This window comes from Patiria miniata, unplaced genomic scaffold (genome assembly GCF_015706575.1).
Source record: "Patiria miniata isolate m_02_andy unplaced genomic scaffold, ASM1570657v1 HiC_scaffold_18, whole genome shotgun sequence".
In the NCBI taxonomy this organism is placed as follows: domain Eukaryota; kingdom Metazoa; phylum Echinodermata; class Asteroidea; order Valvatida; family Asterinidae; genus Patiria; species Patiria miniata.
In genome coordinates this window covers 8,401,511-8,423,531 of record NW_024037056.1, presented here as the reverse complement: position 1 = coordinate 8,423,531, position 22,021 = coordinate 8,401,511, and the positions used below count along the sequence as shown (strand labels likewise).

Here is a 22,021-nt window from a genome sequence, read left to right as displayed (position 1 = left end):
ATATCAGATTTGGCCAACCAGCCAGCCAAACCCGGTGTTTGAGTGGTAACTTGTCTGCACTAGTAAGCAAGAGGTCATGGGTTTGAATCCCAGCCAAATAGTTTGTGATTTTTGTTTTACAATTACTCGGGGCAACACTGAATATACAGTGTTTATAAAATACATTGGTGAAGGGCAAAAAGCCCAATGTTGCAGTCAACAGTAAAAAACACCAGTGCATATGCAGTTGGCATAAATGCATTTTAATATTTATGCCATTTACATAACAGCTAATGAGTGGATTTTCGAATGGTTTAATGAAAAGAAATTCTGCTATTCTACAATGAAGAGTAAATACAGCTAATGAAATTGATACAGTATGGGCAATGGTTGTCAATGTTTCCTTACAGTGAGTGATTTGTTGTAATGTGCCATTTTATTTTTATTTTTAGTCATTGATACCTACATGCAGGTATAACATACCTTGAAAGTTTGTATCAAAATTATATTTTTAATGTAATTTTTCAAGTAGGGCTACATGGGTCCGTTCACAAACCTATTGATAAGGATGATTTTGTCTTTCTTAATAACGTTTTGCCACTGAGCAAATCTATTCTTAGTTTTAGCTTCTAAAGTAAAAGTATCATCTCTGCATCATCAATTGTGGGGTTTTTTTCAACAGGCAAGTGCAGCAATATAGGATGGAGGTGCGGAGCTCTGAACCAGTCAAGTTTGCTCTGAAAGCTTTCTCTGCTGTTAGCAGCAACAACTATGTCAAGTTCTATAAACTACTCAGGTATGTTGATCATCATGTGAAGAGATTGGAGCACACTCTGCCAAGCAGGATAAGGTTTGAAGTTTTTTAGACTTAAGTTTATAAGCAGACTTTCTGAATCTGAGAGAAAGATATTATCAGTATACAAAGAAATGCATCTTTTAGATCTTCCGTCCAATTGTCAGACAGTTTTCAAATTAACAATCTCATCCTTATTTTTTGGCTGGAGCTAACACACAAGAATGAGCCCCTTTATGGCTGCATAATAATGGGAGCTTCTCTGTCTTCAGTAGCTTGGGAGTGAATAAACCCAGAATGCACTAAATATTGTACGGGCTTTACTTGTCCAATTACTGAACTTTATGGAAATAATCATTAGCCTGATGTTCAGGGGTAATAACGTAATACATTTTGTCATTGTTTGCTGTATGAAATATCCAACATTTGCTGTTGCCACAGATCTACGACATATCTGAATGCTTGCATCATGCATCGTTACTTCATGCAAGTACGGAACATGGCATTAGATGTGATGAACAAAGCCTACACCGTCAGCCAAACCAGAGGATCTCGCTTCCCATTGGCTAAGATCACAACGACACTGGCGTTTGATAACCAATCACAGGTAAACATACAACTGCTGAAAATCCACCAAATACTTATACAAGAATACCTTGGAACAGACCTCCTTTCTTGATTTCTTACCTCTGTCTTCACCTTTTGTCAACTTTTGGCTATGGACTGAGAGCACAATGACCCTGTCAATGGTTACAAAGGGGAGAGTTGGGAGAACCAATGGGGTGCAACCCTGCAATACAATTAGACACTAGTGCTAAATGCCCATACTTCAAAATTCCTTTAGAAATACTCGGAACTCTCTCAGGTTTTCAAGCTGCCCAGAAAAATGATGATCAACATGTCATTTTTCACTTTCTTTTCATTTTTTGGTGGGTTGACCATTGACTTTTCGAGATATTCTCACCCAAAGAAGACGACCCCTATTTTCCCCAAAGCAGAAAAGTAGCCATCTTGAAAAACGATTCCCTGCACAACATGGCAAAATAGCACCACTTTCGAGCACAATACCGGTTGCATCCAAAATGCTCAGAATTGGAAGCCCCAAGTCCGGGCAAGAGGTTCATTACCATATCTCTTCAATTCCCCAATTTTATGGCTCTCAGAACTCTCAAAAATAGGATATTTTGAGGATATAACTTTTGTTCATGAGCTCGGTGGATGGATTTTTGGCCTATTTACAGACATGCGCCCACTGGGAGGGACATTCAAATGCATTGCTGATAATGTCTGATGCTCATGCAAAGAGGCCAGTAAAATAAGTTGTGCCTACTTTGCGCTGCCCATTTGCAAACCAGCACTTGGGCTCTCGACATTGGTTACAAAGCACCATCTACTGTTTGTGCATGCATCTCTTTTCACCAAAAACGTTCCACGCTGCCCTTGGCTCGAATTATGATATATATCAAATTATACATTTTATACAAAAATTATTATGGTTACCAAAATATCTGCAAGTTTTGGCTATTGAAATATTGAAGCCATGGTGTTTTTGTATTCGCATTTAAGTCAAGCAGTAAATTGCTTTGACAACAAAATTATATTGGGTCTTTGTAAGCACCCATATTGTTTGAGCTCGTTGTCTGTGCATTTATGTACATCATTATATTCTTCATTTAGATATATATTTCCATTTTTTAAAGAGCATACTTTTTTTTGCCAAACTCAGGTGGAATCCAAATCCTCTGTTAGAATTAAACAAGTACTCAATGTCACTCATGGTTGTATATTTGCTGCCTCCAGGCATTAGAGTTCTGTCTGTCTCATAACCTGGCTGTAGAGGATGAGATGATTCAATTTAGTCGTGCTGCCTTCCAACATCCAGACATCACTCCATCACCTGAGAGATCACTGAGGATCATTGAAGCCAAGAATACCATGACCATCGGAGAGGTGACAATTCATTCTAGAGGTTCCCAAGCTAGTTTCCCCAACCTACAGTTATAGCCAGATAGTTAAAGACTTGATTGTGTGTTCACTGTCAGTTCACTTTTCTTGTCTGTTTTATCACAGAGAGTGCAGATTAAAAGACTTTTAACTACATACGCCCAAGAGATAAATCAACCTTATTTTAGTTTATAAAAGTTTGATTATTTTTGTCATCACTTTAAACTTTATCTAAATTCTTAATCTGAAAATTAAAAAAAAATGTGAGGTCTTCAGAAGAAAAAAAAAGATGGTCGGTTTAGAGTTACATCCATAGAATTTTCAAATGAGCAAATTACAAGTAACCATCTTCTCTTTTCACAGGTAGTCAATGGCGGCCCACTACCACCAGATGTCCTCCACAAAGCTTCGTCAAGTTTTGATGAGAATGGCCTCTACAAGGGCTACACAGTCGTCACTACGGAAACAGCAGCACCAGAGAGCAAAGATGTTGTTCCAGAGAAGGCAGAGCTTGCAGAAAGCATCCTCAAACCTGCAGATGACCAGATCATGACAGTACCAACTAGTATTCCGACAGCCGTCCCACAGATAGCTACTAAAGTACTCTACCCTAGCACGGTATGAAGACACGACATCCTATAGAACTAACATCATCTCCAAAGTAGGGATTTGAGGTTGATGTCCGATCACTTCATGCAGTGTTGTAGTACTCGTACTTGGTACTCGTACTCGAGTACTAGTACTACTCGAGTGCTTTTTATGGAGTATTCGTACTGGTACTCGTACTCGAATGTCAAAGTACTCGTACTCGAAATGACGGTACTCGTACTGGGGCAGCAAAGTACTCGTACTTGACATGTCGAAATTGTACTCGATTATCAAAGTACGCGTACTCAAATAGCGGTACTCGGGGGGGGGGGGGGGGGAATGGTATAGCTTGACTTTATATACCACGGCCTTATTTTATCGATACTTTCAGTTTGAAATGGTTGATTGGCTTGTGGAGAAATCAAAGTTTTCTGATTTTCCTCTGTGCACGTCCGGACAAACACATTTAAACAGCTAGCCATTATGGTCTGTATATCGGTTTGACTGGGCCTGGGCCGCAATTACGCACAATGAACCATGTGCCGGTTGGCCGAATTCAGAAATACTCGTACTCATACTCGGAAGTACAGTACTTGTACTCGTACTCGTTCTCGGAAGTACAAGTTCTCGTACTCGGAGACCTGTTCTTGTACTCAAGAGGTACAAGTACTCATACTTGAGCTCGTACTCGGCTACCTAAGTACTCAACAGTACTCGGTACTCGGAAAAAAGTACTCGACTACAACACTGACTTTTTGCCAGTTCAGATAATTGCTAGTTGTTTGCAATAACCAGTCATATCATCCCCTGTCATAATTTCCCCTTTCAATGTTTACTTTTTAGAACGAGTTCAAAGTTTGATGTTCTGTGTCAAGTTGTTTCTCAGTTTTGTTAAATATAAGATCATAATATTATTTGTGACAGGAGATAAAAGAGGCTGCACGAGGCTTGTTCTTGGAGGTGATTGATGAGATGGTTCGAGATCTTAGTAACAGCTTCCTGGGCTGGCTACGTCTCATTCAAGTTGGTTCAGTGGAGATTCTACACAGCACTATCGAGAGAGTAGTATTACCATCCATCAGGGAGATTGCACAAGGCGTCATAGACCAAGAACAACACAGGTAGGGCATCCTGGTCCTCAAAGTTTGGCAAATTGTGACGATTTTAGATCATGTGGGCTCTCTGCTTTAAAGCGAACTGTCTCAAGAGGCCCCCCCCCCCCCACTGTCTCTGTAAATAATGAAATGTCAAAAGTGCACATATAAGCTATAAGCTATATATAAGCTATAAGCAAAATGAGTTATAAGCAGAATTTTAACGTCAAGTTTTTACTTTTTTACAAAAATTTGATAAAAGGAGTAGATTTGTTATGGCATGAAATTTTGTTACGCTGTGACATTTACCATTCTATTTACCATCACTTGTGGTTGCTTCATACAAAATTGATTCTTTAAATTGAATTTTATCAAAGAAATTTATAATTTTAGCTCAAGGGCTGATTATGTATTTTTTTCCTTAAATGTAATATTTATTAATGTTTAATGTTTTTTACTGGTATGTGTCATAGTTTCGTGTTTCTTATTTGTATGTAAGCATTGTCTTTTAACAATATTTGTAAATCATGTAAAACATTGTGCAATTCGGCCGCGAGGCTGCGATATGATGTTTTTTAAATAAACCATTTAATAATAATAATAATAATAATTTTCAAATCCACTTTGCTTTTAAATTACTCTCAATGTGAACTGGGCTGAGGATTGATTTCAGCTTTTAATTGGCATTCCCAAATTACACAGGGTGTTGTTTTCCAGTGGTCAAAATTATATGAACTCCATACTTTTATCATTAATAACTTGAGATGTTTAGATGGAATGTTCTGGGAGAAAAAAACATGGTAATGAAAAGGTTTTAGCTTGATGAGTGCACATCATCAGACTAATGTTGAGGTTGTTCCTTTTTTTAAAATGGCTTCTGACTAGCGCTCCTAGAACAAAGACATTGACAAATTTGGGAACCGCCAACATAGTCGCTGGATAGCTCAGTTGGTAGAGCACCGGAACGGCAATCCGAAGGATGCAGGTTCAAACCCACTCCAGTCAATTTCTTCGTTCAACTTTGAAACATTTATTATAACGCACATAGTCAGGTTTCCTTTGTGATTTATTTGAAAAAGTCCCTTTGTGGTTTATTAAAAAAGTTGTTATATCTTATCAGACATCAAGAGACTCAGATAGCTGAGATGAATCGACGTCGTCTGGAGCAACAAGCAAGAGAAGAAGAGAGACAAAGACAAATCATGATGGAAAGGAAAGAGAGATTGGAACGGACCGTGACTAACGTCATGGAGGAGACAGTGGATGAAGTAGTAGATGAGCAATCTAGAATGATCAGTGCTGCTGAGATTAGGTAAGTGTACATGGGGGGGGGGGCTCTCCCTCCCTAATTGAAATGAATGGCTGGGCCTATTGACCAAGCTATTAAGCCCTGCCGCTTGGTGCATTGGCCAATCACAGCCATTATTATTGTCCGATAAACATGCAGAAAAGTCCAACATACATGCACTTGCTCATGGCGCACACTCCTGTAAGATGCAGTGTTGCATTATTGGTACGGTGTTGTTGCCCCACATGTGCAGTACACACGGCCTAGTTCATCAGTCTAGTAATGTAGGGATTCAACCTCTTGCTCTACAAGTTGAGCATAGCTTTAATATGAGCCTCAACTTCAGTTTATATTAATGGCGCTACACTTTCAGTGCTTTTGTGAGAAATAACAAGAAAAACATCTCAAGTTTACCACTCAACCTTACCACTCAACCACTGAACTTACTAGGGTTGGTGGGCAATTAAAATCCCATAATGCCATGGGTATTGCATCCTTTTAAATTTATGGAATTTGGAGGAACTTAGGTGAATGAAATAAGTGACAGAATGGGGGATAAATCCCCTCCCCTGGGCCGCAAAAAAACATGTAGGTGTACATAAGGCTCTCCCTCCGTCCCACATACCATCCACCTTCTTGGTCTACGAAAGGAAACTAACAGAAATAAAAAGCACATGCCTGCTGAACCCCATCATGACAGCTAAGCCTGGATCCACCCCTATAAATTGTCATTTGTCACAGCTTCTGTTCATGTGACATTTCAACAGTAATTAAACAAGTACCAAGTGGTACAACCCACAGCGGCCAGGTAACGTGTGCAGACAGCTATATGCCACCGTTGTCATCAAAACTTTTGAACATTGTTGCAAGAATGGAATTGAAATTGTTGAATACACATATGGCTCCAATCATATCATACAGTCATACAATCATACAGTAAATAAATGATACTGTAATAAATCATACATAATTTTGGGGTGTTTTGGGTAAATTTTTGGTGTGTACAATCTTGACAAATTGTCCCAACTCTAAAATTATTTAACTGAAAACTAAAGTTCCGATAAAATTACAATGTGGTCTACTTTTCTTGACTCCGTCCAATCTGGCAACGGTATATCGTTCGACTTCTGTAAATTGGCTAATTTCGGCCTGCATAACGAGTTGTTATCAATGTCCATGTGTAGGCGGCTTCAAGGTACAGTGCAGCTATAAATATGCTTGATGGAAGGATGGTTATGAACAAAAAGAAACAGATTTTGCCTCTCCCCTTCTGTATTTTTCATCAACCCACCTAGTATCTTAACATTGAAGTATCTGTCAACAAGTTACAGCCATTCATGTGTGAATTGTGTGTTTATATGTGCATTGTATTCAGATGCCTCCCCCAGAAAAAGTTATTAACGTTTGCATTAATCTTGTTGACATTTTCAAAGCACTGTGTTTATGGGACACGGTGTTTACTCAACACAATGGCATGCCAATAAAGTAAATAAATTGTAAATTAATTTGTTATTTGCTAATTTGAAAATTCTACAGATGTACGCGTTACTCTAAACTGACCATTGGAGTTTTTTTCCTGAGGACCTAACATTTTTTTAATTTTCAGATCATGAATTTAGATAAAGTTTAAAATGATGACGCTCTCTGGTTGCAGACCAGTAAATAAGTTTCCATAGACCCTAATGATATATGACCCCACTTCAGAAATTCAGGAAAAATACTCTCAAGTCTCTGAGGTATTCAAGACATACATCAAATTAAAGCTTATTTCATCATCTTTCATTTCCTGTTCAATTTTCTGGGGTGTAACCAATGACTTTTGGGAGAAAATTCCATCCAAAGATGATCACCCCTAAAAGCAGTCCTGAAGCCCATCACCATTTTTAAAATGGACGCCTACGCTCCATTGCAAAATAGAGCCATTTAAGGGCCTAATCATCATCCACATTTCACAGAAATACGAGCTCGCAGTCCTGTGCACAGCTTCCACCCATATTTTGTACAAAACCTCAAGTTCATGGCCCACAACATGCTCAAATACCAAAGAATTTATGGGCATGCAAATCGTGATTTGGCCGGCGCAGGCAATTTCGGACCGATTTACTGGTCTGCACCCCTCTGTGATGAAAAAGACATATCCCCCTCATATGTTTTACAACTGTGTCAATTTCAGCCAATAATGTCATAAGACAGTGAACATCAAATCTGTACTCCAGTAAATAACACGATGTTTGGTTTGGTGCCCTCTACTGTTGAGCTTTTTAAAGTAATTTCTGTACACCTATTTATATCTTTATCCTTGGGAAGCAGATTGTAGGAACATTCATAATAACGCCCTCTGTTGTTTGAATGCAAAGTGGACATACATGATGGGAATTTTCTTCTTATGCATGAGATTTTGAAGGAAGCACTTAAGAAAAAGAAAGTGCTCTGGCCAGTAAATAAAGGAATTTATACTCGGGACCTTGACCCAAACTATAATTGACTCAAATTTGATTTATAATAAAATACATATTGCCTTAAAATTATATTAACTCAAATTTGATTGATAATGAAAACGTATTGCCTTAAAATTATATTGTTTTAAAAAACTTGTGAATTACTGTAAGATAAATTAGAAACTCATACGTCTAGGACTCACTGAAAACTTGGTTGTTGGTTGGTTACAACGAAATAAATGAGACAACCCTTTTTGATTCATTTGTTCACACTTCACGTTTTTTAATATTTGAAATTCCGAGAATGATTCTTGACAACAGAGGGCGCTTTTGGTGCTTTAAGTGTCACTTTAAGCACTCTCATATAAACATATAACAGTTAAGGCCGTTTGAGTACAGAGCATTAATGCGTGATAAACATGTAGCTCATTAAAAATATTTGTGCACAAAGGTTGCTCATTGACTGACATTTCATGTACATGAACTAGAGTAACAAAGTAAAGAAACACCCCCCCTTCCTTTCAAAAAAAAAGAATTGAGCACAGAAAAAAAATCTGGTAACTTTTGAATCTGAAACAAGGGGTGTTTTTAAGCTTCTGTTTAAACATGAAATCACAGTTTTGCGTATGAAGATCGACCACGTAGACCTCATACAAATCTATATGCACAACATTGTGTAAAACGTATACTTTATTCCCAAGTGATTTACTTGGCATATTCCAAACCTTTCCTCTCTCAGAGCTGTAGAGCAGCAGCTGAAGCAGGAATGCATTGAGCGTGCCACATCTGAGCTGCATCATGAGCTGATTGAGGAGGTCCTCATGTCAGAATGTCACCATGTAGCTGCTGAGGTCATCCAGTCAGAGACAGAGCTACGAGACCAACGATTGGCTGAGAGTGAGAGAGCTGTACTGATGGCACAGACAGCCAGATACTTACAAAGGTAAACACAGACTCAACATGGTATATTGTGGACAGCCATTTAACGTCTGATTATGGCCATTGCGTCGATTGTCAGATTGACTTGTGATGTAGGGGTCAACCTATAATTTAAAATCTATGTGTGTACCAATAACGTATTGCATTAAGCGTGACGCATGAGTATGCAGAAGTAGACCAATCAAACTCTATGGGAAGCATCACAGCCAAGACACATTGTATAGCAACCAATAAGATATTAAAAGCAAGAGATTGCCGTATACACATGTATTATGTGGTCAAGTCTTCTATCTAAAGTAAGATTAGCCAAAAATGAGGTTCATAGTTCAGAGTGCATTGTTCACAGCCAAGAGATTGGTTGGACATTGCTGATGGCGCAGACAGCAAGATACTTGGACCGTATACGAAATAGGCTTCCAGAGCTGCGGCTACGTTTATTGTCAGCTTGACCATGCTCTAGACAAGAGATTCAGACATGGCCTTGCAGAGGTAAGGTTGGCCAAAGGTAAAGTTCATAGTTCAAAGTTCAGATCTCAGGATCTCATACTTCACAGTTAGTGTGGACATTGGTGATGGCATAGATAGCCAGATACTCAGGTCGTGCACAAAACGGCTTCCAGAGCTACGACTATGTCTATTGTTAGCTTGCTCCCAGGTAGTTGTAATGTGTGAAAAAAACCTAGACAATAGTTCTTAGATAATAGATCCAGACGTCCAGCCTTACAGAAATGAACTGGCTAAATGTAGGGTTCAGACAGTGAGCTACTTATAGAGGTAAGACTGAGCAAAGTAGGTAAGACTGAGCAAAGTAAGTCAGACACTGGTCAAAGCAAATAAGACTCTGTGAGCAAATAATTGCTACACAATTCCCCAGTCAAAATGTGAATTGAAAATTTGCAACATGATGTTTTGCCATATCACATACTTGCTTTTGCTTGTGCACCATGCCTTTAACATAGAGTAAACATGTATGATTGGCAGGTGGTACCGGGTCTACACCAAACGCATTCATCTCAAGCGCACCCTACTGACCTTCCCTGCTGCACCGCCCAACCAAACAGCTGCTGAGCAACTGAAGGTACTATGGGCTGGTAGAACTGAGAGGTCAGAGGTCACAGAAGGCCACCACCGACGAGACGTCACGCTGGACTCACCGTTTGGGTAAGACATGTCTGGCTGGATTCAATGGGATTTGGGGAGGAGGCTTGTCATTCTTGGTAATTTACACAAAACTTGTATGGAGCGCATTGCAGCCCAGCAGTAAGAACCACTTAGGGGCACTTGAACTTCACTGACATCCCAACTTGATGGGTTCATAAATGTGCCACAGTGTATGAAGTAATGTCTTCTAATTGTGGTCATCAGATTTATCAATAAATGTGTAACCCCCAAATCTTGTTACCACTAGCATTGTGACAGGCAGAGAAAGCATCGCTAGATCCATTCTGAAAGTCCACTACCTCAAGAACCTTCGCCAACAACAAGCATGGTCGCCCCTTGACCTACCCAGCATGCTTAGCAACTCCTTCCATTCCCATCATGCATCTGGACAGGCAGGCAAGAGGCAACAGCATCATTATTGGAAACTAGTTGCTTCCTTGCCGAGTGGTAGGTCACATGACAAGAAGGTGCTCTGTGATTGGCTGACGGCAAAGCTACAGAGAGGAAGAATTTCTGAAGGAATTCGCAAGAAGCAGCTTGAGGATAATAGTCAGGTATGTGGTAAAATTTGAATCAACATATCAGGGGTTTTTTTCAAGGGGAGGGGGGGGGGTGGAGCGCAGGGCCAAACAAAGTTTCATCAGGTTATGCATGATAATCCCATTGTTTGCAAATATTAATGGCCTACCTAACAAAACTGGTAACATCAAGCTTCAACTTGGTGTCAAAATTCAAATTCCTAGAGATTTGACATTTGACTGTTCTGGGCTAATGAATTGCAGGATCCAAAACATGATATCACATTAAAGCAAAAGTGTGATACATGATTCCTTTTATTGCCATGTTATCATGGGAAATTAGGATTGCTGGATTATAGATAACATTGGTTGTTTGATATTTCTTCTCCAGGTTGAGACGTTGAGTCTATACTCCAGCAAAGTCCCCCACATCTCACCTAGCCAACTATGCACACTCAGCATCTGTACAAAGGTCATGGCAGGGTCACTAGACCTAACACATCAGCCTCAAACACGGCATCAGCTGCTAGGAACCAGTGGGATCCTGTTTGGACTGGATCAACCCAGTCAAGACCAGGTCAGTTGGGGAAAAAACTGTGAACCAAAGATTCCTGTTACTTAGTGCAGGCCAACAATACTTTGCTGGAACTGCTGAATTGTTCTTAAATCTCGCTCAGAAATTGTGTATATTCAATATGCGTGCCCTGTTAACAATGAGATAATGATGTAACCCTTCACATCAGTTTACCTTGCATATCAGTTTTGTGGGGTGTTTGTGGGAAACTAGAGTGTAAAAGAAATGTTCAGGTTTCCTAAATTCAATTCTTATGTGCATTTTGTAGTCATTATTGCCCATTTGAAACAATTTAGGACATACAAGAATATTTTCAAAAACATTTTTGAGTAAAACCTATGTACTTTGTATTGTTCACTTGACTTTCTGTTGTCACTTGATTTAACTTACAAAATATTTAACTGGATTTAACTATAGAGTACCAAAGTGTGACGTCATTCAGGTTTCCTAAATTCAATTCTTATGTGCATTTTGTAGTCATTATTGCCCATTTGAAACAATTTAGGACATACAAGAATATTTTCAAAAAGATTTTTGAGTAAAACCTATGTACTTTGTATTGTTCACTTGACTTTCTGTTGTCACTTGATTTAACTTACAAAATATTTAACTGGATTTAACTATAGAGTACCAAAGTGTGACGTCATTTAGAGCCGGGAAGTGTAGTGCAAACGAATGGAGTACGCGTGTGTGTTGGTTCATGGGCTGAATCACCACTAATGTCTTTTACACACATAATTGTGCACGTGATGTATTCACTTCGGTACTCTATTAAAAAATCATGTACAAACTTTGCCACCTTAGAACTATTGGCAACAAGCCAAATCCAGGCTGGACTCCATCTTGCAAGCCAAGCCCACATCACCACCTCCTCCAGTAGTCATCGCACTCCTTGATTGGCCAGCTACTGAGCATGCTCAGAGCATGTGTGTGGAGAGGCTCGGACTCCATAGGCTGTCTCAGATGGGATTAGTGTCTTCATATTGCTTCATGCAGCTGAATGGTGATGTAGAGGATCCAGTCAATAACCAAGAGGTAATGTAAATCACATTTGAATAATAACGTCAGTGCCACTTATTGCAACTATCACAAGAAAGCCTAATTTATCTATCTATCACAACAAGAAAGCCTAATTGGCTTTTTGAATTCAATGCAGAATTTATCAAAGTTCTGTAGTTAGACCAGTTTACAAAAAACTAGGGCACCTTGTGCATGACTGTTATTTGTACAGATTTTGGCTGGGTGTCACTACACCAGGCCATGGCAGTGCTGTAGTCAAGTCCATCACAAGTCCTCCAGTCCCAAGTCAAGTCACATGCTGTTCAAATGAACCGTGACTAGGCATTCATTTGTTATTGTTATCCCATGGTACTTTGACAACAAATGATCCCGTACCTCATGGCGCTTTGTGCATATCTATACTTTCAACAGAGACAATATATGAAGGCTGCTGTCAATTCAAGTCACAGTTACTGCTTTCACTAATTCAATGATGCAATGGGTTTTGTTGCAGGTCCAATCACAGCTGCTTCTTTTTGTATTGTGCATCCTTTCATAACTCCATGAACACTATTTTACAAGACAGTTCACCCCATGAGCCATAGGGAATAAAACAATATGCACAGGAAAACACCCCGTGGCAAGGTTTACCATGTTACCAAGTTTCAGATTACAACATCAACATTTGACATTTGACATTGGTTAATAAATGTCTGTCCATCATTCACGGTTGCAGTTGGGTGAGTGCCTAGAATGGCTTGCCTCACGTTGTGCCCAGCCTCCCCAGCTATCTGAGGACTCTCTCAAGGGTTACCTAGATACTGGGATGACCGAGTTCTTTAGCTTACCACTCCATGAAGATGCCAGGACAAGACGGGATGCTGGTCTTCCTGAACAGGTACATCATGATGTTATATGTAACAACTCACGTATGAGAAAGCCTGCAGCCAATTAATTTTATGAAACTTTATGCAATTGTGCAACAAGTTTTGGCATGTTTCACAAAAGATGCACAGTGTACAAGTCTACAACTGATACGCTAAACATTGGCTTAACCTTACACATGTTTTAGCTGGTGTAAGTTATAATATGCAAACTGAACATGGACCATTTTATGAATTGTGATTATTTAAAAGGTTTATGCAAGAAATACAAAGTTATGTGCTGAGGGTAATGATTTTGAAATATGCCACCCAATTCTGAGGAAATTATTTCAAAACTATCTTTTTGACTGATGTGAAAACAATAGCTCTTGGAAGCTGGAATTAATCTTGTCCATCAACTTTGCACAGCCACATCAAGTTTTGTGAAAACGATTATTTATACCTATAAATAATCATTACATTGCACAGCAGCATTACAAATCTGTTCCATGAATCCTACACATGATGTAATTGATGCTGATTTTCATTAAATTGTTCATTTTCAATTGTTTCTCTCTATATGAAGGGTTGTCATCATGTGATTGACTTGTACAATGCTACAGTCAGGCACCTTGCTGATGTAGCAAGCAGTAGTACCCTGACTTCTCTCTCCTGGCCACCTACAGAGTTTACCAAGACGGATAATCAGACAGGTACAGCATGGTGCTACATTCAATACTGATAATTGTATCACTTAATGATGTAATGTCCGCGCTGTTTAACAAAATAGATTTGTTTTCTCCTGTACTAAATTTCACATAAATGTTTATTCTAAGAAAAGGTTTTATTTCTATTTTGAGTGTCTGCAGCCCTCTGAATTTTTTTTATTTGATTTGGGTTACCTTATGAATAAATATATCCACCTTGTTACTAGACTGGTTCCCATTCCCTTCATTATTGATTCTGATAGGGGACCAGAACCAGTCTACCCTGTGAGAACTGCGTTATTGTCTGGCTGCAAAATAATTGGAAAGTGATAAAGTAATTATTCCATAACTAAACGAACAATCTAAACCATCATTTTTGTGCTTCTAATAATAATAATAATAATACCGAAGTCTTATATAGCGCACGTATCTACCAACAATTAGGTACTCAAGGCGCTGGAAATTATGTCTATTATTAGAGACAGGTACATGAGAAATATGAGAACCATTATGTAGCACCTTTATAATGGTTTACAAGGTGCTGCGGCGCATTAAGCAGCCACTGCCAGAAACACCGGGGCAAACCCCTTCTCTTAGCGATAAGTGTTACTGGGTTCTTTAACGTGCATTACACAACACACGGGACCTACGGCTTCACGTCCCATCCGAAGGACGAAGCAATAATGGTAAAGCGCCTTGCTCAGGAGCGCAAGCACCATGTTCCCACGGTCAGGATTCGAACCCATGTACCACGGCACACGAGTCGAACACCATAACCATTGGACCACAGCACCCCACATAGATTGGGTGGAGAATTAAAATGTCATGGACGGTACATCAACTTACCTGAGGCTAAACCTTTTAATTATTGTAATATGTTACCCATCAGATGTACAAATGAGTTACCAATAGTGTGCATGATTTTTTTTCATGGAATTTCTTGTTAAAAGCTCATTTCCAACCTGATAATCAGTGAAGAGCATGTGGAAAAAGAATTTGTAAAGTCCAGAATAAATTGGGGACTTCTATATTTAAATCTTGCATTATGTTTTGTCTTTATGACAAGGAATATGGAAGGGAATGAGGAGATAGATTGAGAACCAGATGACATATGATTGAGTAATTTCCAGACTTGCTCAGTATGGTGTCATAACATACCATTGAATGTTGAGATTCAAGTCAAGTATTGGAATGAGTCACCATGAATTACATCTTGAGTTGAGTCATGTGAGTTTGTTAGCTGGAGTCATTATAACTCTGGCTCGTTGATGTGATTTACAGAGCTTCCAGATCCTGACTGGAATGCCTCCGACACCATGCAGCTACTACGAGATAGGATGCTGTCACTAATACTCCCTGCTCTCCCATTGGTTCATGAGGATGGTATGTAAAGACATGAATCTTGCTTAACACTGTAGCATTTTATTACATCGTACTACACTGTATAGATTCTTTGATGATTCATAAATACCATAGAGTGCTATAAGATTTGAGGCTTTGCATGGTGGGGTATCGGTATCGTTTCGGTTTGCGGTAACACCATGTGGTAATAACTACTGCTTAGAAGATATTCTTATCAGAACAATAAAACTACTTAGCAAAGTTGATAATAAGCAGGACAAGTTCTTCTCAGAACTAATATCTTCTAAGCGGTAGTTATTACAACATGGTGTTACCGCAAACCGAAACGATACCATAGAGTGCTGTTAGCCATTTTGGGCGGTATAAGGAGTAACAGGCAAGGTGGTTTCCGGCAGGACATGGACTTTGGGTTAAGCCAGGATTGGCCAAACAAGCAGTATTACAAACCACAGGGTATCTGCTAGATCCATGCTGAATATGCTAGCAAAGAGTAAATGATGACAAAACCTCACTAACTTAGTATCATCTGTTACGAAATACTGAAGTGTGGCATTTTTCATATAAACTTGTAAAATTAGGCAAAACTCTTTCTGTGCTGTATCTGACAAGGACAAGAATTCTTTTGGATATATTTATCCAGTTTCAAACAACTTTTAATGCTTAATGCTATAAACTATTCATCAACACATTTTGTAGCTATGGAGTACTGAAATGAATAGGTCACGCGCACAAAATTTGTGTGAAAGACATTAAGGGCGTTATTTAGAACATGAACCAACACGCGCGCGTACTCCATTCGTTTGCACTACATTTTCTGGTTGTAAATGACGTCACACTTCGGTGCCCCATAACTGGGGTGCTCTCATGCTCAAGTGCATGAAGCATGCATTCTTAAATTTTAAGGTGTGACTGCGTTATGGAATGCACACTTATAATTTGCAGGGATGTAGTTGAGTCCATCACAAGTCCGTTCATGGATCAGTCACAAGTAACAATGGATGAACGATAAATAAGGAATGACCTTGTCACAGTGCATGTGATTAGCTTGTGAGTTGAATTGGGACTGCAGGACTTGTGATGGACTTGTGTTGAACTCAACTACATCTCAGATAATTTGTACAAGCGTGGGTATCACATCAGTAATGAATTTCAAATTAGATTGGCTTGATTATCCCATAAACTGTTTGTGGAATTTCAGACTACACCTCTGAACATGTTAAATCATTATTGACTTTCAACAGATGAATGGCAGCGTGTGTGTGATCTGTGTCATGGATACCTTGCCACCATTCCTGGCAGTCATAGGGGTAAAGCACCTCTCTTCGCAAGGTAAGAATAGAAATAAACAAAAAATGTGAAAAAAAGGTGTGCTTGTTTCAGTTTTCTTACAGCCTCGATCATAAACAAATAAATGTCAGGCATCAAAGTTCATTCAGTCATTTGGTTCTTGCTTGTAGGCTGTTTACAGTAACAATGTGCTAAGTCAAGTGAAGGAGTTATTATAAGTTTATCAAACGGTATATCTTCACTGAAATTACTGTTTATTACATCATGTGGTATGTACATGTAGTATTAGCATGACATAAAATGTTCTTTACTTTCTCCAAAGCCTTAGAAATGTTGAGATGAATTTTTCAGATGGCCAGACACCAACGTCCTGAACAGATCTGTTTTGAACTAGTTGTTTCTTAAACACCATATTTAAAAACTGAACCATTGTTGTAGTCGAGGCCATAACAAGTTCTCACCAGTCCATCACAGGTTGTCCATCTCAGTCAAATCACAGGTTTTTTATGTGGACTGTGACAACAGCATTCCATTGTAACTGTTCCTCCCCTGCTAGTTTTAACAGACGTGTGAATTGACTCATGATTGACTTTGGACTGGACTTACGGTGGATTTGTGATAGACTAGCACTGAATAGCACATTGTTGTACCTTGGGTGTTTTTTTGTAATTGACAGAGTTCAGAGACTACTTGAGAAATGTCGTCGTAGCTTTGAAGATACCTGCTACCTAGCCTATGATGCACCAGGCTGTGAGCCAATGGCAGGCCACGTACCATGGACAAGAATCATACAGGAATGTATCGACTATGTTATGTCTACTGTACAGTCACATGACCTTAGTAAGTACTAGACAATCTGACTCTGTGGGTACTTTGGGCAGAAACCTTCCCAAATCCTCTGAAGTCTGCCTCTCTACAGCAACCCAATAGACTGATATACATGTATTGTAAGCCAGAAGATGATTATGACTGTACACAGTCGTGATCAGTGACACAACAATGTGACATGCATTCACATGTGTACGACACGCGTGGCTGGCACATGTAGCGTGGCATTGAATAGCTGCACATGTTGTTACTCACTTGCACAGTGGCTGGCTCTTAACCCTCCTATGCAAACATACTTCTGTTTCAAGTTGTCCTTTCAGTCAAAATTAATCAACTGACTGTTTTCAACAGTTAAAAATTCCCAGCCTACAGAAAGCAGGATTGACTACATGTAGCTGGGACTGTTTAAGTAACTTGATACAGCTATTAACTCCAGGTTAGTGATAGAACAGTTGTGACCACAACTTGCCTGCTTTGTCTGTTCATGGTCTGTTGACTGAGTTTGACTAGTCACAGTGCTTGCTTGACATATGATCTGACTGCTGGTGACTAGCCTTTGTTAAAAGTATAACAAGGGGAAGTGGAAGGACATTTTGGCTATCTGTGACTGTTAAAATAGGAGGGTCAGTGGATCAGTCTATTGGGGCATAGTAACCACATATATTGCATAGCAACAACAGACAGCTGTTTATCTATGTTCATCTCGTTTGCAGTGTACACCATGTCAATTGCATACATGGGTGTGTGCGTTGCGTGTATATTTGTCCCAAGCGTTAGCGCTGCAGAGCTGGGTTCAAACATTTTGTGAAGGGGTAGTTTGGAACATTGCAAGTAAACTTTCAACTAATTTCGTATTCAAGTTGAAGTACATTTTAATTTTATTTTTGATTAAATTAATCAGTTATCGCGTAAAATCAAGCAGAATCTGTGGGAGAGGTGTTATAAAACAAATATTGACTGCTTTATCTCGTGGTGTTGTAAAGCTCTATAGCCTCCCTCTGTTATCCATGGAGTATTCTATTTTCCCGAGGCGAAGAATGCTTCATGGATCACCTCGGGAGGCTAGTTTTACTGCACCACTCGAAGCAGTCAATATTTGTATACTGTTCCTCAGCTGTCACCCTCCCATTTGTCACTTTGCTATCTTGTACTTAGTATCAGTTTTTACAGTTTTTGATTTGTTTTGTTTGGGTTTTTTTTTGGTATTATTAGTGTACTGTATTTTTATACTGTTGTTATATATTTTGTGTTGTTTGTATCAGTTGGCAAAATAAAAATGATATGAAATGAAATGAAATTTTCATCTTGATATATTTTTATTTAAAAATGAACCTCTTTATTGAACTGGTTAAACATATTCAAATCTGTCACCCATAACTTCTGATCGTATTTTGTGGTGAGGAATAAAAGTGTTGATGAGTGCAGAATCAAAAATCAAACCAGAATTCACTGTTTACTTTGTTCAGCAGACGGTGATGAAGGCAAGCAAATGACTGTTTACTACATTCAGAGCGAGTTTGATAGTTTCAAGATCCCTCAGACCTGGAAAGAAGCTCTTCATACAACGACAGAAGACAGCTTCCTTCAACCTCCAAGGTAGGAAATCAACCTTGTCAGAAACTGTATGTCCTTAAAAGGTCAAGCCCACACATTTTAATCACATTTATGATTTTTAGTGATATATATTGAGCGGAATTTCATGCAGATGACACATGTATAATGGAAGAGCAATTGTTTGCAGTTACCACTTTTAAAGAAATACCCATTATGAAAAAATGCTTGTCATAATCTTGTCATAATGGTGCGTGTGCCCTTGGGCAAGGCACTTTGTCACTCGTTGCTTCTCTCCACCCAGGAGTAAATGGGTACCTGTGAGGGCAGAGATGGTTATTGCGATTGAATTAGCTTCCTTGCGCCTAACAGGCTGCATCGAGCTGTATACTCCCCAGGGAGCTGAGATGGTATTTGGAATGTTTCATGTGCCCAATGAGCAGGGGTAATAATGATGTAGCGCCTTGAGCACCAGTCCTGGTGGATACGTGCGCTTTATAAATATCCACTATTATTATTATTATTATAATCTACAAAATTTACAATTGTATACTTTGCTTGTAATTAAGTGATTCACTAGTGCACATTGATTATATTGCATTCACGTTGATTATATATATTAAGACAGCAGGATTTTCACAAAATGACAAAGTTACCATCAATCACAACCCCTATATTTAATAGTTCTGTTATTGAAAAGCTGACAAACTTTGTTTGATGTTATGAATAGTCGTACTTACTAAAAGTGTCTATTTGCAATTAAGATTCATGACAGTTACCATTGCTTGTATGTATAGAACAATGGGACATATAACCTTACTTTTGAGTCAGAGTCTCTCAAAACCTTGATTTATATTTTATCTGGATTATGATGACTTTTGCCCATGATATTGTCTAGATTTGCATCCCAGGTAGCCGCTGTAGTTCAACAAAAGCAGACAGAGTTTATGGAGAGGCAACTGGAAGCAACAATGATTGAGATGAAGGACATCAGGAAACCAGCAGTCAGTGTCTTGGACAGGGAGCCATTGTATGCTGTTGATGCCAAGGAGTCAGCTCAAGCTGTCAAGACTGTGCTGTCATCTGCAAAAGAAGAATCCAAAATGTAAGATCATTGAACCTTCAGTCTTGCTGAAAATCAGAGTTATTTTTATTGAGTAGGGTAGTTTCAGATGCCAATTTATTTTCAATAATCTAAAAAGTTTGTGTTGATTTTTGTCACAAACTTTCAAGTGATTGAGAATTCCAAATTTGTTCAACCTGGTTTACTCAATGCTAAGTTAAGTGTTTAAAAATACACCAGTTCATCACTGAATTTTTGAACAAAACTTTGTCTTGAGACCAGTGCGCAAAATGGTGATTTATTTCCTAAAAGTGATCCACTTTTTTTAATCCCCCCCCCCAAATTTATGCACTTGGCTGCCAACTGAATGTCTACTCAATAAAGCACAGTGTACAGATATGGCATATCTGTGTGAAGAATCTATAATAAATGGCCATTTTAATAACTCATGATTTGATATCATAACAAAATGTGACTTAACACATTCTTTTTGGTCTTTTCCCCAAAGGTTTGATGACCTACTACAGCAGTGGCTTCATGGCACAAATGAAATGACATCACAAGATGGCAGGACTGAAACGGATTCCTCGTCTAAATCCCCAGCAAGCCCACCACGTTTGGAGCAAAGTCTTCAAGACTTAACATTGGCTATGGAGTCTGAACGACAAGCTGCTAGACTCACAGAACTCAGACTAGCAAGTCTGCTCAGTCTCTGAACAGTTGTCTTGCTATGGAAGGGTGTGTCTTATCATGCATTGATTGATATGACATGTTGCCATTGAAATCATGTCTAGTCATTATTTGAGCTGATCCCTGTGCATACAATATCATCATCCTGGAAGTTCTTGCAGTGAAAGGAAATACAATCGTATGTTATTTGTGCACTTTTTTAAGTTGGAGCCACAAATTGCTCAAAATATTAAGAGGGGGCATATAACAGCTCCGTGACAACTGAAAACAGAGTAAACAGAGAAACATGTGCACAACCACTCAGTCAATTGACTGGTTTTTGGAAATAAAGAGTGATATGGACAAAATCCTGTTACGTGATCAAAAGGCTGTGAAAATGTTTTCAATGTTTTCTCAAAAAGTGTAATATCCATTGTGCTTAAACTTCAACAGGTTACATTTTGAACAGTCTGCTTCGGATTTTGAGTGGTGCTCTTATTGGAAACGAACAAAACGTATGAGAAGCGACTGATCCTATGTATGCCTTTAAGTACTTAAGTAACTGTAAAAAGTAAGTAAAGTCTGTCCCGAGCCAATGTGGCTCATCAGGCCGGTGTTTATCTCCGGTTTCCTTGGCATGAAACGACTGAGAATATTTCTACTCCCCCTGAATGGGATGCCAGTCGCAGGATTACTCCCCAGCTAATGCCGGTACCCATTTATACTCCTGGGTGGAGAGAGGCAAGTGGGGGTGAAGTGCCTTGCCCAAGGACACAATATATGGCCAGCGGCTGGATTCGAACCCGGGACCCTCGGATCATGAGTCACGAACCCTAACCACTAGGCCACACACCCCCCTAAGTAACTGTAATGATTTGTGTTGATACACCGAGTCCACTGCACCACCCAAAACTACCATGTACATGTATATTACCTTGATGCCCAACATCTTGAGCAGTTTTGGATAGTGGAGTGACCAAAGGGTTCAAATCATTCACTCATGATGTGCTCCTTTACTTTGAACTGCTGGCAAAGTCATGTGCTATTTATTTTTGAAGTTGGGTTCCCTTACTACCAGCATCAATAGATGAATTTCAAACAAGCAACCAAGCTGCGGCTGCAGTGCTTACTATGAGACTGGGAATTTCTTCCTTCTTCAATCCTAACCAAAAATGAGAGCACTGTAGCCGTCCATTTCAATGTTAATGTGAAATATCTCTATACTACTTACAGTGAATATTCCATTGCCTGCAATAAGGCTTGTGTAGGTGAGCATGCCACTTACTAGTCCTAACTACCTGAGCATTTTGTGAGTAGTGCACACTGTTTGTACTTACAATGTATAAATTTTCTACAAGCATTAAACTGCATGTAAG

At 39.2% G+C, this 22,021-nt stretch overlaps 1 protein-coding gene across 3 annotated transcripts; it reads left to right on the top strand.

Annotated features, from left to right (window-relative positions):
• The first annotated feature begins 635 nt into the window (after positions 1–635).
• LOC119724488 (germinal-center associated nuclear protein-like) lies at positions 636–21,327 on the top strand. 3 transcript variants are annotated; one of them, XR_005270647.1, is made up of 20 exons: positions 636–775; positions 1,214–1,379; positions 2,573–2,722; positions 3,080–3,334; positions 4,229–4,425; positions 5,519–5,710; positions 8,864–9,067; positions 10,045–10,224; positions 10,472–10,778; positions 11,134–11,319; positions 12,121–12,351; positions 13,052–13,213; positions 13,765–13,891; positions 15,167–15,268; positions 16,489–16,576; positions 17,211–17,374; positions 18,829–18,958; positions 19,812–20,018; positions 20,485–20,756; positions 20,834–21,327. XR_005270647.1 is itself a non-coding variant. In XM_038195567.1 (19 exons), exons 1-19 carry the CDS (start codon positions 681–683, stop codon positions 20,690–20,692), a joined length of 3,348 nt encoding a protein of 1,115 aa, XP_038051495.1. In that variant the 5' UTR covers positions 636–680; the 3' UTR covers positions 20,693–21,327. The 3 variants fall into 3 exon arrangements, 2 of the variants coding, with proteins under 2 accessions (XP_038051495.1, XP_038051494.1); XM_038195567.1 differs by having other exon boundaries at positions 18,832–18,958; positions 20,485–21,327; XM_038195566.1 differs by having other exon boundaries at positions 20,485–21,327.
• The last annotated feature ends 694 nt before the right edge of the window (positions 21,328–22,021 follow it).